Source organism: Coenobita brevimanus, chromosome 21 (assembly GCF_032717465.1).
Source record: "Coenobita brevimanus isolate Jiangsu-jjx chromosome 21, ASM3271746v2, whole genome shotgun sequence".
In the NCBI taxonomy this organism is placed as follows: domain Eukaryota; kingdom Metazoa; phylum Arthropoda; class Malacostraca; order Decapoda; family Coenobitidae; genus Coenobita; species Coenobita brevimanus.
Window position 1 is genome coordinate 26,628,189 of NC_136974.1, and position 16,513 is coordinate 26,644,701.

At 42.8% G+C, this 16,513-nt stretch overlaps 1 protein-coding gene across 1 annotated transcript in view; it reads right to left on the bottom strand.

Moving 5' to 3' along the window:
- Dhc93AB (Dynein heavy chain at 93AB) overlaps positions 1-16,513 on the bottom strand; it is a 289,061-nt gene that overhangs the window by 218,463 nt on the left and 54,085 nt on the right. Inside the window, exons 23-31 of the mRNA XM_080266572.1 lie at positions 15,353-15,531; positions 14,549-14,684; positions 12,580-12,714; positions 11,740-11,859; positions 7,264-7,406; positions 6,350-6,551; positions 5,161-5,385; positions 3,133-3,343; positions 2,052-2,179 (exon numbers count right to left, since the gene is read on the bottom strand). Of these exons, the coding sequence (XP_080122698.1) occupies positions 2,052-2,179; positions 3,133-3,343; positions 5,161-5,385; positions 6,350-6,551; positions 7,264-7,406; positions 11,740-11,859; positions 12,580-12,714; positions 14,549-14,684; positions 15,353-15,531 (1,479 nt within the window). The remainder of the gene's footprint in view (positions 1-2,051; positions 2,180-3,132; positions 3,344-5,160; positions 5,386-6,349; positions 6,552-7,263; positions 7,407-11,739; positions 11,860-12,579; positions 12,715-14,548; positions 14,685-15,352; positions 15,532-16,513) is intronic.

Genomic DNA, 16,513 nt, shown 5'->3' on the forward strand with positions numbered 1-16,513 from the left:
AGGTGTTCATGGTCTCCGGAGGTGAGAGAGAGAAGGAAGGTGAAAGAGGGGGAGAGTGGAGGTAAGAAGGGAAGAGAAGTCAGGAGGGAGGCAAGAGGAAAGGAAAATGTGCTAGACAGTGGTAGGCATGCGAATAAGGAGGAAGGAGGGAGGGATAAGGGTGAGGAAAGCAAGGGGACAGAGGTGAGAGGACAGCAGATCTCGAACAGCAATCGCATTTAAGGTGTCAGGGAGATGCAGTCATTACTTGTTGATATCAGGATCTGTGGGAATCATGGAGAGAATTAGGTAGGTGGGTGAGGGGAGGTAGAGGAAAGGAGTTAACCCTTTCAGCCACGGTATGTAAATTTCGTGTTATTCTTGCTTCCACCAAACAATTTTATTCAGTTTTAGAAAGTTCCCAAGTAGGAAAAAAGTTTCTAGTACTGAGGGCCATGTCAGATCCCTTCAGTTCGCATGGAGGATGGAGGAAGTAAAGTGACAGGTAAGTGAGTGAGAGGGAGATTGTTAATGATGTTGGTGAAGAGTAGGGTAAATGAGGAGGAGAATGAGAACGCAGGGAGGAAGGTGAGGGAGGATGAGTAACTGAGCTTATCATTACATCATGGGTAACAAATAAAAATGAATTTGACAATGGTATGAATGAGCTATGTTGAAAATTATGAGATTCTATGGTATACCAGAAAAGTTTGTAAATATTATTAGAAGCCTGCATGAAGGTACTGTTTGTAAGGTAATGGTGGGTGGTTCTTTAGGTGATCCATTTCAGGTAAGGTCAGGAGTGATTCAAGGAGGAGTTCTTTCGCCATTGCTGTTTGTTATGGTTATGGATTATGTTATGAGAAAGGTTGTATGGAGAACAGGGGCAGGAATTAACTGGAAAGAAAATAAGAAGCTGATGGATTTGGACTATGCTGATGATATTGTACTGATTTACGGAAGCATTTACGAGACGCAGAGGGTGCTTGATTGTCTGGTGGAGGAAGGACAAAAAGTGGGATTGGTAATAAATTGTGGAAAGACTGAAATTATTAATATGAACGTGGAGAACCAAATCGACTGTGTAATTGGGAATAATGTGGTGAAGAATGTAGAAAACTTTAAATATCTAGGAACGATTGTATCATCTAATGGATCATTAAACAATGAAAATGAGGAGAGGATTAGACAGGCTTGGCGAGCTGTTGGAATGTTGAAATCTGTTTTGAATAATAATATGCTTTCGGTATATACTAAAGTGAAAATTTACAAGTCCATGGTTAGACCAATTTTAATTTATGGGCATGAGTCATGGTACAGTACAATTGCAACAAATCAGAAAGTATTAGGATTTGAGAATAAAATACTGAGAAGAATTCTTCGGGTAAAGTGGCAAGACAGAGTTACAAATGAAAGAGTAAGGGATATTACGAGAGTGGAACCAGTTAATGAATATGTGAGACTGTCTCGCTGGACGTGGCTGGGGCACATCTACAGAAAAGAAGGCAGTTTAATACAGGATGTGCCAGAGTGGACTGCTAGAGGAAGAAGAGGTAGAGGTAGGCCGAGGGAAACCTGGTTGAGGACAATGAAAAGATAAGCAGGAGAGGAGTGTTGGTGGGACCTGAAGGAGATGGCAAGAGACAAATATTGGTGCAGAGAGTTCATCGAGGCCCTATGCATCCCGTGGGGTGCCACAGGAAATGATTGATTGATTGATTGATTGATGAATATGTCTGGTAAATGAGAATTGCTTAAGCAATGATTCTAGGCAGATAACGAAACCTGATGTGTTCTACCTTTGTCAAGTACTTCCATCCATCCATCCATCCATTGCCAGACGCCATGTATCCCAAATGGGGTGGCCAAGGGCTTAGAGTTAATTGTTTTACAGGGAGGGGCACTAATCCTCCACCAACCCCACTTGACCTAGGGATGCCAACAGCATCTGGTGTTCCCAGGCGGTCACCCAACAAATATTATGGCCCTGCTTTCGTTTTTGCAATTTAAGGTTAAAAGGGAGCTGAGAGTCTAAGGTGAAGCTGAAACTGCCTTGAAAACAATGAACTGACCTTATTATCATCCATGAGGGTGTTAAGTGACTCAATCCACATGGGGTCTATGTCACCATCAAGGATGATCCATTTGGGCGCATCACCTGGCATGTTGGCTTGGTCCCGCATCAGGCTTGAAAACAGACCTGCACCATACACACACACACACACACACACACACACACACACACACACACACACACACACACACACAAAGATAAAAGTCTGTTAAGTGTAGGCACATGATGATATCACTTTCAAGTATAACACAAGAAATTAGCCAGCACTCTTTTTTGTAATGATAAACTTCACCCCACACACATGAAGGGAAGAAGGAATACAGACAAATACAGTACATGGACACAGATAAATACAGCTTACAGACAGACAGGGACGTTCACAGATACTTAAAAACACTCCTTAACCACTTCTTCCAATAAATCTGACTATTCTTCCAAAGAGTTCATGTTTTATTTTTAAAGGTATGAAAGTACACGCTGACAGATACATCATTATAGTAAGTAGACAGATAGACTGACTGACTGATAGAAAGATATCCAGACAAATAGATAGACAGATAGATAGAGATAGAAATAAAGATAGAGATAGATAGACAGATAGATAGATAGATAGATAGAGAGAGAGAGAGAGAGAGAGAGAGAGAGAGAGAGAGAGAGAGAGAGAGAGTTTTTACCGCCATTCCAATCCTCCGTCATTAACATAACCTGTAAGTTAGAGACAATCTTCAAAATCATCCTTCGTTTCATGAGTCAAAGGATTCATGCATTATTAAAAGCTTGTTTTTGATGACTTCATTTAGGATAACATGTAATCATACATGAAGAGAGAAGGAGATATAGGCCATAAATAGACTAAAAGATAGTCTCATCACTAACGCACCACGCTTCCAGTCCCCCCATCTGTAGAGCTGATATATCAGAAGAACTCTCACACGTTTAATGGTTTGGAGAAGAGGTCAGAGCACAAACAGACAAGCCAGATACTGTATTTAAAGATAAACTGACAACCATAGATCGATAGGGATCAAGACAGGTATATATATAAATACACAGATATATGATAGATAAATTGCCTTTACCATCTTTCCACTCCCGAGTTGCAGGGTTGATATATCCAAATAGCTCGTCTGTGGTGACAGCTTTGGGGTTGAGGTCGAAGCAGACGGGTTTCTTCTTCATGTTGAGCATGGTCCTGAAGAGTGTACGCCACACCTGGGTCTTGCCTGTGCCTGCCTGCCCGATGATGAACACACTGTGACGCACCTCCAGCAGCTCCTTCAGTTGCACCACCTGCACCAGGGCGGAAGGGAAGTTTTAGTGGGTGTGTGATTATTATTATTATTATTTTTTTTTTTTTTGCGTTAAGGTGGATGTCTGAACCACTTTAGTCAAATTCTGGCAGGGATCTGAAACTCCTATAGCATACCTTTTGAGTTTAAGTTGGCAGCTGAGAAACATGAAGCATCTGGTTATTTTTGAGTGGGCCTTTTCAACATTTAAAACATTCGATCATTTTCAAGTGGGCCTTTGAAACACTTGAAGCATTTAATTCAGTTCTAAGTGGTCATCTGAAACATCTGAAATATTTTACCTGACTTTGGGTTAGCATTTCAAGCATTTTCATATAGTGGAGTGTAAGAGTTTACTTAGCATTTTACTTGATTCTACATGAGTGTTTGAAAATATTGTAGTTAAAGTGGGGAATTGATACACCTGAAATATTTTGACCAAGTTTAGGCATTTGTCGCTGTATCACATTAGTCAATATTAGGTGTGTGTTCGCAGCACCTGAAGTGTTTTAGTTGAATTTAAATGGACATCTGAAACATATGAAAAGTTTTAATTGAGTTTAAGTGTTTAAGAGGACTTTTGAAGCACTTCAGTGGAGGTGAAGTGGCCGTCTGACTTTTAGGTGGGCATCTGAGGCAATGTAGTTGAGTTCTGGTTGTTTCAATCATTCTAGTAGATTTAGGTTGGGATATGTAGTTATATGGAACACTGTACAGTATATATGGTGAAAGTCTGCAAAACCTGAAACACATGTCAGGAGTAGGCAAAAGTGGACATAACACTGTAGTTGAGTTTAGATGGGCATCTATAACACTTGAAGCACGAGTCATGTTTAAATGGGCACTTAAGTGCAACATCAAAACCTTCCAAATCTTGTTAAACCGATTTAGATTTATGCAGTGGATGTGCCGGAGTGTTATGAAGAGTACCTTGAGATGGTTTGGTCAAGTGAAGGGAATGGGGAACGAGAGACTAAGAGAGGGTATGTGAATAAGGTGGAGGCAGGGAGGGGAAAGGGGAAAGCCAGGATGAGATGGAAGCGTAGGGTGGTGAGGTAGTACACGTGTGAGGGATGTGTGAGTCTGAGAAAGGGCAGCCTGATGGCCGGGAACAGAGTGATGGTAGTAATTCGCTTGTGGCCACCATTTCTTGCATTAGGACGTCTGACTACACAGATAAATAGATAGATAGATAGATAGACATACAAATAAATGACTCTCCTCTTGAGAGTTTAAAGTGTTCGTTTTCTCCTAAGCAAAGAACTTTGCTGAAGCATATACACCTGATGTCTTTCCTAGTGTCAGCCTATGACCCCTGGGTATGGTCAGCCTCTGGGTTAATAGCATGTGCTGTTACTCATTAAGGTGGCTAATTGGTAGTAGTGAAATGGGCTGGAATCTTTATTTTTTCCCAGAACCCCATGAATGCATAAATATGGCTGACTTGGACTGCATGGGGGGAGGCGGTGGTTGAATCGGTAGAGAGGCGGCCTGCGCAGTCCTGATGGACCCAGGTTCGAATCCCGGTTGGGGCAGGGAACAGTTTAAGGATTTGAATTTAATAAAAAGCAGACTTTACTGATCTACCAGATGACCCGCCGACATGTAAAAATACCTCTGCTAATACCAATACGCCAGTCCTGTATGAGACAGCCATAGCATGTATTCAATATGGACGGTGGGTCTTAGCGCCGAAGTGGTGACTTGTGGAGGTGTAGGAGGACTACTGGGCCTTGGGATAGGCTACTGCCCCCGAGATATAGGCCCCTGAAGCCTTTGCCCAGAGTCGGACACATATAAAAAAAAAAAAGTATTTACCTTCAGGATAAAGCTGTCCTCCGGCTGTAGCTTGAGATCCACCGCAGCCTCCTTCACTGCCTTCTCAAAGTCGAGGTCCTTCTTCCTGGGCACATCAAGGGCCGGGAAGAGGTCACCGATGAGCCCCATGAACACTGGCACGTCGTCGGTCACAATCTTGGGCACGTTGTAGTCCCTCAGGGCACGCATCAGCACCTGGTCCTCTGGCCGCTCTGGGTCGTCTCGCTGGAAGGGATTGGCTTTTGTTTTAGTGTGAGAAGGAAGGACGTCATATGAAGGGCAACCCTTTACCCCTCTGACAAAGAGAGAGAGAGAGAGAGAGAGAGAGAGAGAGAGAGAGAGAGTTGAGGAAATATACTGTCTGTCTGTCTCTCTCTCTCTCTCTCTACATCTCTCTCTCTCTCTCTCTCTCTCTCTCTCTCTACATCTCTCTCTCTCTCTCTCTCTCTCTCTCTCTCTCTCTCTACCTACCTAATATGGCATACAAAGCGGGAAATGTAACGGTAATAAAAACAGAGAGCCCAACCAGAGGGTTAAGGTGGACAGTATATTTCTGTGGAAGTCACATAAATAAAATCTTAGGAAAGACACTGGAACTGGTGTCGAACATAAGAATGTTTTTTAAGTTCCTCAATGTGTAGGCTATCTAATTCACGGGGAATGAGAGAGATCAGTATACTCGTATATCATTTTTTTTTTTTTTGAGAGGTAGGGAAACTTGAACAAGAAGCCATGACTTAAAAATGAAGAGATTTGAGGAATGTTGAGAAAAAGTGTTGCAAGCTGTCCAGTGTTATAATGGAACAAGTTACCCGTTCAAGTTATGTCTGCACCTCCAGAGAAAACTGTTAATGTTAACTATGATTTTAAGAAATAGTTTGGGGAAGCATGAAGTAAAGGAGCTCATGTTCACCCTCACAGTTACAACTAGGTGAATTCACACACACACACACACACACACACACACACACACACACACACACACACACACACACTCCATCTTTACTCTACGTATCCAGATGAATATATAATGATGTAGTAACCCAAGGCAAGACTACCATAGTACAGAGATGGACAGACAACCATTCCTTCCCTACGAACCATTTACACATTCTCTCTCTCTCTCTCTCTCTCTCTCTCTCTCTCTCTCTCTCTCTCTCTCTCTCTCTCTCTCTTTACATCGACGTACCTTAAGCGAGCCAGCAACAACGAGGAGACTCTTAATGGCTCTGAGGCCCCAGTCGTAGTGGCTCTGGTTGGACAGCAGTTCCCGACACAGCCTGTACAGCGTGATGAACTTGCGTGCCAGAACTTTCGCCTCAATGAAACCCTCCGCCACCAACATGATCTCGCAAATCAGCTCCAGGTCCGGCACTACCATGGCGCACGGTCTGGGGAAGCAGGGTTTAGTCACGTTTGAAGACATGGTAGAATAATATCGAAATGATGGACGGGATATTGTAGGACTTCCTTCTGGACACCACCAGACAATTTTATTTAGTTAAGGAAGGCCCCTACTCCTTACAGGGCTACATAATTAAAACAAAATCTAGTTTTGTTCTGAGGGAAATTTTAGACCGATGAATTGATACGGGTAAATTTAAAAAATTTTGCATATTATAGTTGTCAGGTATTGTTTTTACAAGCGGTAATCCAGTATGTTCATGTTGTATTGTACAGTTTCCAAAAGGCAGCTGATCTGATCCATTGGCTTGGGGACACCACTTTCTGTTAGTGAAGCAGTGTCCTGTCCTCACACAATGCTTCACTCACGGGTAAAAGCATGAAAGTCTTTTGAATGTAGAGTGAGGCATGTGGATATTATATTGGAGTCAGAGCGTTTGTGAGTCCAAGAGACTAGAGGAAACCTTAACATGACAAAGGCATGAACCCACATGAAAGTACATACTACTTCAGTGCCCACTCCTGGGTGGAACTGAATCCAGGTCAGGCGGAGTGGGAGATTCACACGCTACCAGTCCAACTCCAAAGGATCCAAGTAGCACGGTAGATAAACAATGCAAGTTCTGTGGTTTTCCTCAGTTGAATACGATCATCAAGCATGATCTAGAATAAAAACACTGAACAAAATCTGCATCTCACCTGAAGAGGACCTTAAGGTTCTCCGGCAGCTCAGTGCGACCAGCGTAGCCTGGGTTCATTGTGATAAAGATGCCAACGGTGGTTGTCAGTCGGATTTCCTCACCCATAAAGTCAAATGTCTTTTTGCGGTTGCGAATGGCATCCTGAACAATTAGAAAGAAATAACTGAAAAATATTTATGTAACTGCCATATAAAGTAGCAAACTGTTAACTATCATTTCAAAAATGATTAACCTTAAATCTGCAGTAATCACTCTTACTTCATGAGTGTTAGGCCAGGCTGCTAACTTGTTTTCTAACAATAGCTCACTTGTAGCTAACAAATTACCATCATCCCTGACCATTAATGCAGTCCTCTAACTAATATACAAACAATGGTTTATTTACATTCTACTGCAGTTACCGTCATGAATATTGGTGCACTGTTAACTAGAGTCTTAACAATGGCTTAGGTAAAATATATTCTCCATCATTTGAAACTGTGACCCATTAAGTTGTATCTCCTCATCTTTTACATAGCTTGAAATCACTTACACTCTTGACTGACTCTGATATCCTTTAATGTTTTCATCCTCAGCAAAAACTACTAGGTATCAATAATCATGGTCCTTAACTGTCCATCCATCCATTTATATATTCATTACTCTTTCTGTCAGTCTATCAAACCATCCACCCAATCATCTACCTCCCAATCTCTGTCTTAGGTAATCAGAAATCAGTCCAACTGTCTACCTGTCAATCTTCAAATATCCAACTATGCAGGCAACCAGCAATCATTCCCCCCTGTGGCGGGGGGGACACAACCTGGCCGCACTATGGGGTGGTACTACTACTCTGCGGCCAGGTTGTGTTAGGAAGAATACTGCCACCGTATTCCCTAAGTGTCGTAAAAGGCAACTAAAAGGGGCTGGGTGAGGGGACTAGGGACCCCCTCCTCTGTTTTTTAGTTCCTAAAAAGAGACAGGCCAGAGAAAGGGATGGGGGATGGAGTTATCCCCGTACCCTGAAGATTGGGTCTATGAATGTGCGTGGATGTAGTACGATTGAGGCTAAAAGGGAGGAGATTAGGAGAATGTTTGTGAGAAGAAAGTTGGATGTGTTAGCTTTGAGTGAAACGAAGATGAAAGGGAAGGGGGAATCTATGTTTGGAAGTGTGAATGGAAGATTGTCAGGTGTTGACAGAGGAAGGGCAAGAGAAGGTGTGGCCTTGTTAGTGAGTCCGGAAGTACAGCAGTGTGTGATTGAATGGAAGGAGGTGTCATCGAGACTGATGTGGGTGAAAGCGAAATTTGAACGTGAGTTGTGGGTGTCTGTGAGTGCATATGGGCCTGGTAGTGAAAGGGATGAACAAGAGAGGGAGTCTTTCTGGAATGATGTTGATGAGTGTCTGCAGAGTTTTGGAGCGAATGTGAATGTGGTAATGATGGGAGATCTGAATGCTAGAGTGGGAAATGTAGCAGTTGAAGGCATAGTTGGTATGCATGGTGTGCCTGGAAGAAATGAAAATGGGGAACGAATGATAGCGATGTGTGTTGAGCAAGAGATGGTGATTGGGAATACGCTGTTTGAGAAGATAGATATTTATAAGTATACATGGGTGAGACAGGAGGGTGGAAGGGTTGTTGATAGAGCCTTGATGGACTATGTGGTTGTGTCTAGGAATGTAATAGGAAGATTGTTGGATGTGAGAGTTCTGAGAGGGGAGGGTGGAGGTATGTCTGACCACTACCTGGTAGAGGGAAAGTTAAGAGTAGGTAAGAGATGGGTGAGAGCTAGGAGGGTTAGGTGTGGCAGGGAGGTTTTGAAAGTGAGTGAGTTGGATAAAAGAGAGAAAAAGATAGAGTATCAGGAGAAATTGAAAGATGAGTGGAACGCAGTGAAAGATCGGGAAAATGGCAGCGTGGAGGAGGAATGGCAGTTGTTTAAGAGTGCTGTGGTGGGGCATGCAGAAGAAGTGTGTGGTGTGAGACGTGTGGGTGGTGGTGTAAGAAAAGGCAGAGAATGGTGGTGCGAGGAAGTAAGTATGGCTCTGGCTGAGAAGAGACGTGCATATGAAGTGTGGCTGCAGAGGAAGGATGAGATGTCATATGAAAGGTATAAGGAAAAGAGGAATAGAGCGAGAAGGGCTGTGCGTGATGCTAAAGTGGCAGCAGATGAAAGGTGGGGTAGGCGGCTGACAGAGAATTTTCAACAGAATAAGAAAATGTTTTGGAAGGAGGTGAAAAGGGTGCAAAAGGGAGAGTCTGGGAAGGAAGAACGAGTAAAAGCAGAGGATGGAAGGATGTTAATTGAGATGGATGCAGTAAGGAAGAGATGGGCAGAGTATTTTGAAAGATTGTTAAATGTAGAGGAGGAAAGGTTGGCTGAGATTGTGGCAGATAGAAGGGTGCAAGGAATAAATGTGTTGGGAGAGTTGAATGATTCTTTGATCACGAAGGAGGAAGTGGAGAAGGCAGTAAAGAAGGTGAAAACAGGGAAAGCTGCAGGTATGGATGGGTGTGCTGTGGAATGCCTGAAGGGTGGTGGAGTGACTATTGTTGACTGGTTAGTAAGATTATTGAATGTGTGCTTTGAAAAAGGTATGGTGCCAATCGACTGGGCAAGTGCTTGTGTGGTCCCGTTGTATAAAGGCAAGGGTGATAAGTATGAATGTACTAGCTTTAGGGGTATAAGTCTGTTGAGTGTTGTAGGTAAAGTGTATGGTAGAGTGTTAATTATGAGAGTTAGAGAGGGTACAGAGGGAGTGATTAGTGATGAGCAGTGTGGCTTTAGGAGAGGGAGGGGATGCGTTGATCAGGTGTTTGCTGTGAGACAAGTGTGTGAAAAGTATTTAGCGAAAGGCAAGGATGTGTTTTGGGCATTTATGGATTTAGAGAAAGCGTATGATAGAATTGATAGGGAGGCTTTGTGGACTGTTTTAAGATTGTATGGACTTGATGGTAGGTTACTAAAAGGGGTGAAAAGTTTTTATGTAAATAGTAGAGCGTGTGTAAGAGTGGGAAATGCTGTGAGTGATTGGTTTCCCGTGAGAGTGGGGCTGCGACAGGGATGTGTGATGTCGCCTTGGTTGTTTAATATTTACATGGATGGTGTTGTAAGGGAGGTGAATGCAAGAGTTTTAGGTGGTCTGAGTCTGGTAAATGTTGATGGAGGAGAGTGGAATCTGAAGCAGCTGCTGTTTGCAGATGATACTGCACTGGTGACTGATTCAGAGGAGAGATTGAGACAGTTGGTAGAGGAGTTTGGAAGGGTGTGTGAAAGGAGGAAATTGAAAGTAAATGAGAATAAGAGTAAAGTGATGAAGTGTACGAGGTTGATAGATGGTAGGGGGATGAATATAGTTTTGAATGGTGAGTTGCTTGAGGAGGTAGATTGTTTTAAATATCTAGGGTCACATGTTGCTGTGGATGGAAGAATAGATGCAGAAGTGAAGTTTAGAATAAATGAAGTAGGAAAGGTGCTGGGAGGAATGAAAAAAGTGTTTAAATGTCGTTCGCTTAGAATGGATGTAAAGAGAAGGCTGTATGAGGGTGTTGTGGTACCGACTGCATTATATGGGGCTGAAACATGGAATATGGGTGTAGCAGAGAGGAAAAGTTTGAATGTAATGGAGATGAGATGTCTGAGGAGTATGTGAGGAGTGACGCGTATGGATCGAGTGCGAAATGATGAAGTGCGAAGGAGAACTGGAGTTGTTCGGGAGATGGCTGGTAGAGTTGAGCAGAGGGTGTTGCAATGGTTTGGGCATATGGAGAGAATGGATAATGAGCGATTGGTGAAAAAGATAACTAGATCTGATGTGAGAGGTGTAAGACTGAGAGGAAGAACACGAATAGGATGGATGGACAGTGTGAAGAGAGCGCTGGATGCGAGAGGGATGTCTGTTGAGCAAGGAAGAGTGGCTGTGCGTGACAGAAATAAATGGAGAGAAATTGTGAATGAATAAGTGATGACGCAGCCCTGAGGGGATATTCTCCCGCATTTGGTCTGATCAGCTAGTCAGGTCAGGTGCGGGTAAGGGGATGGGTCTGTTATGATGTGGCAGGGGTAAACCAGTTCTGCTGTCGGGCCCTGCTGTGGATGTCACTGATTGCAATGCGCAGTTGACCCTTGTGCGGTGTGATGCGGTGAGGATCTGTCCGTTCTCCCCTTTGGGGCTAAGATGCGAATGAATGTTTTTGAATGGATGAGTAAATGGAGAGTGAGTCGTCCTGTCTCGGCTACCTCCCTTTCCTTGGGGGAAGCAGCCTAGGTATATAGATAGATAGATAGGTTAAGACGCTCAAGTTGGAGAGATGACCTTTCGAAATGCATGAGTTCCAACTCCCAAAACTAACTATAGGTTTCTTAAATGTGTAATGCCACTAAGATTAATAAGCTTGCCATCTACAGCAGTGATGATGATGATGATGATGATAACCTCTAACTCCATCCATCTGTCTGACTATGAATGTGTCTGTCAAAAGTCTGACCCACCTGGACGCTCTTTACTTGGACCGCCACAACAGACAGCACCTCCACTGAGATCCTGTTGAACTCGTCAAAGCATCCCCACGCCCCAGTCTGTGCCAACCCCTTGTAGATGTTGCCGCACGACTGATGGGGAGAGAGAGAGAGAGAGAGAGAGAGACCCAGCTTTATTCACTGTGTATTCTTATTGTATACATATCAGCTATATATTTATAAACAGTACAACTACAAAATGTCTAACAAGGAAATATGCAACTATACAAAGGATATATTATTTTTGCTTACTGCAGAAACAACCCTTGCTGTCCACATTAATATTTTCTCATTATAATCTTTCTATCTCCGTTGCCTGACACTATTTTGCTAAAGGTGGCTCTGACAAAGCGATCTTTGGTTTCACTTTACTGTATACAGGAAGTCCTCATTATGCCTCTTCCAAGTCCCACAAACCTTTTCAAACACCTGGTACTGCAGATTAGTCCATTTGTGCCAAGTCTCCTGTGTGAGGGGTTGAGTGGGAAGGGTACTAAGAGTACCGCCCTCGCCTACCGGGACATAGTCGCGAAGCTCATAGGTCCCTACCCAGACGTTCCCTCCTTTATTAACCTTTGAAAATGCCTACTTCCGTCCTATATTTAGAACGCCAGGTTCAAATGGGTGAAGGGAAAATGACACTGAAGTAGTAGTAGATCTTCAATAGATAATCATTATGTAAACTACTGTGGGCAGTTTTTAAGCAGAATATAAAAAAGAAACATAATCATGATTTAATCTAAATACAGTTATAATATAAACAGTTCCTATAGTTGAGGCAGAGACTGAGATATAATTAAAATGTCAGAATACCTTATAGTCCATTTGCTCAGAGCAGTTGAATACATAAACCATCATGCCCAGCGCCCGTCCCAAGTCCTTGGTGGTCTCCGTCTTCCCTGTTCCAGCTGGACCCGAGGGAGCTCCACCCATCACCAGATGCAGAGACTGCAACATGCACACACGCTTAACCCCTCCTCTCCGTTCATGTATTTTTGTTTGTTCTTCCTTCTTCATGGTGACTTTATTTCAACTTAGGAAAGATCCCTCATACAGATAGGGTTCATGAAGGTTATATCAATGCCCTCTAGTAACAACAGTCTCTCCTAAGCTGACCAAAAAATCGTGGAGATAGCAGAGTTAAACTAAACATACATCACTGGACTGAAGAGGTTAATCATCCAACTACAGTAACTTCTCATCCAAGAGGGAGTGAAAATCTAAATCGAGCTGTGTTTTCCTATTTATCAACCTACTGGGTACAAGAGGCATGAAAGTATACTCATTTCACCTAGCCATGAGTATAGTCTGCAGCAAGAGGAAGAAAAACCTACCTATCGGCTTATCCATCTCCAGGAGAAAAGACAGGGAAACTTATAGTGTGAACGAAGGAGTAAGTGTGTGTGTGTGTGTGTGTGTGTGTGTGTGTGTGTGTGTGTGTGTGTGTGTGTGTGCGCACACTCGAATCCAATGGCACATTCTTTCGCTTATTCATACTGTCTCTAGACAGCAATTTAATGTAGCTTAGGAATGGTAGTTCGAGCTAGTGGGGTGTAGTATAACCTTTAATAATAACCTGCGTTACATCAAGAGATCTCCCATAGCTGAATAAAATCGTCTGGAGGAAGGAAGGTGAAATCACTGACAGATGCCACCAAAATCAAGTGGTTAAACACCAGTGAAGGTGAAAGTGAATATGAATGAAACTGTGAGCATGAATGAAAGATGAAAACTAGCATGAGTACCAGAGTGAGTATTGGTGCGAATATGAGTAATGATGCAATTGTGTGCCACTGTAAATGTGTGGTTGTATGAGTGTGTACAGTATGATGGTATGAGTCTTGAATATAAGTGAAGGCAAATGTGCGTGAAAATGAAACGGTGAGCATCAGTGAGTCATGGTAGAAATTTCACTTAATCTTTCACCTCTTCTGCTTCTCACCTCACCTCCCTTTACTGGCCAAGCGTTCTAAGCTGAGAGAGGTTTGGTAATTTTTCCTTGCCCATTGATGACTCCCTCTGGTATATATAAGTTACGAGCAGGCGAATGATTTGAATGAAAATATCAGCATGCTGGCATGGATCTGGAAGGGTCGGCATGAATTCAAGTTTGTGATAATTTCACTAGAAACACGTCCTCCCTCCTCTTTTTTTTTTGGGGGGGGGGGAGGGGGCTGGGGAGGCAAAGTGCCAGATACGGACCTGAAGACAGTTCGTGCATGGCTCTTGCTACGGTACGATTTCACTTCCTCCCTGGGAGATAGACCTAAATTTGCCATTCTGTCAGCCTAAAGCAAGGATACTATGAGGGACAGTGGTTTGAAATGTTGAAGAGCAGGCTGTACTTTATGATATATGGATGGTGGGTGGGGGCTCAATTCTCCATTTTTTTCGGTGGAAGAATGGTATCTTATGATAAAAGAAGAGCGATATTTACCGAATCAAAGACAATAAATATCGTACATCAAAGTTATCATAAAATCAATGAAAAGAGGGATTTGGGGATAAATTTTGAAGAATCCAGTAATCAGTTGACATGAATTCAAACTTCTTTTAATTCTACAAGGAATCACTCCACCCTTTTAACAAATTCCTGGTTCTGGTTTTGATGAGCATGAAAGGTGGAAACGAAATCTGTAAAGTACCTACATTACTTTAGTCGGCATAAAGTAGCAGTGGTCAGCAAAGTTGTGACTATTAATTACTTGTGCAAGAGGTCAGTACGTGAGGTTATAAAGAAATAGATGTGAAAAGAGCAGGTAGAAGTGACAGATGTAGGCACCTGAGTCAGCGTAATGTAGCATCGGTCGGTAAGCGGGGTGATGACCAAGCGAGGGGTGTTCCCAAGGTACTCGTGGTCATACTTCATCCTTGCGTCGCAGATGTCCACGAAGCAGTCCGATTCTTGCTCGTCCCATCTGAGGCAAAGGGAAAGAATAGGAGCGAAGGAGAAGGAAAGAAATGAAGTAAGGCAGGAAGAGAATAAGAAGAAAATAGGATACAAGTAAGGATATGAGAGAGAGAGAGAGAGAGAGAGAGAGAGAGAGAGAGAAAGAGAGAGAGAGATTAATACACCAGTGTCACAGTTCATTACTTACATTTCTTGGTATTACAGTTTATCAGGCTCTAAAATCCGGTAATATATTGGTACTGTATTAACATTTTCATCCCTAGTAACTACACTTTTGTGAAGACTACTGTATTGTCTCCAGTTTATATTTTCACTCTTCAAAGTCTTCATTTACTCCCCTTCAGTGTGAGGACTTCTGTTTCATTTGTTGTGATCAGCAAACAATTAAATTCATTCTATGCGAGACCATTTGTAGTGAAGGGGATGTCGGAGACTATTTCGATTTTCATTACTAGCAGAGGTCTCTCCTAAGCACAAAGAAAGCATTTGGGGATAGTCATCATTATCATCAATCACACCTTTTTCTCACCTAAGGATGGGGTGAGGCAGAATGCATAAGGAAAGAGATACTGCTAAGGAGGGGATCACAGAAATACAAATGAAATATAAAAGGATAGCCTCGTATTGTAGGAGTTAAACTGGAAGACAGTTTGTCGGATCTGCACTCCTCCTCACCTGTGCCTGAGCTGTGACTGCCAGGCGAACTCAGCAGCACTCTCGACTCTGCCACTGATGAGCCGAGCCACCACATCCCTGGCGTGCACGTCGATGGTACAGATAGTCATGATTTTCTGCCGCTGCTGTCGCGTTAGCTCACCAAGGAGCAGTGAGATCAGTGCATTCAGCTGCTGCACCTGAAGTATGCAGTAGAAAATGATAATATAAAGTAAATACATCAGTAATGAACAATCCCCCTTATTACTCCTTTTGAACTTTGAGGCTATCGTAGTTATGAAAATTTACTCAAGACAGTTTGCTTTAGTTCACCCAGCAGCAATAATATCAGGATGTTGGGTTGCTGTACGTGATGTATGAGTAACGTATTATAACAGTCTCCATCCAGTATGCAGTAACAGACAGTCCCGCACTGCCCCTTGTGAGGCGCAGTCAAGAGCGTTTAACATAATTATTAAATTTATGCCAGGTCAGCCAGCAGTAGTTACATCAGGACATTCTGTGCTTGCGCCTGAGGTAGGGAGAAACAAACTGGTCCAATCTAACTTAACTCGTTCACTGAATGAGACTCTAGCAACAGAGTAAAACTGCCTTGTAGTTAGCAAAAAAAAAAAAAAAGATGCCATGATCGTACAGAGGTTAATGGAGACTGCTTCTATTCATTAACTGTGAGATATCCCTTGTAGGTCGAACAGAATAATTGACAACAATGACAACAACGACAACAGCTACTACTATTGCGACTACTACTGTACAACTACTACTACTACTACATGTCAGTGAAAGAGTTAACCCATTCTGAACATCAGGGCAGAAATCCCCATCCTAACCTAGCCTGGATACAACGATAATACCGTCTTAACCCCTGTAGTTACATGGGATTGTCTTACCAAAACTTAATTTGTCTGGTATCAGCCTGAATCAGGTAAACAAGAGGTACCGGGACTGATGGGGCTACTGAGAGTGTCCTTATCCTCTATAACCCGTGGACGTCTTAGCAAAGCCGAATGGAATTATATGTCATCAGCACGAATATAGTAAAAGGACAGGCAGGTTGATGTGTCGAATGTGTTTTATTTCACAGCCCCCTGAATTGTTCAGATCAAATATAAGTTCAGCATGTGGGAATAATTCTCTAATTTCAGTCTGACCGTACTTTGT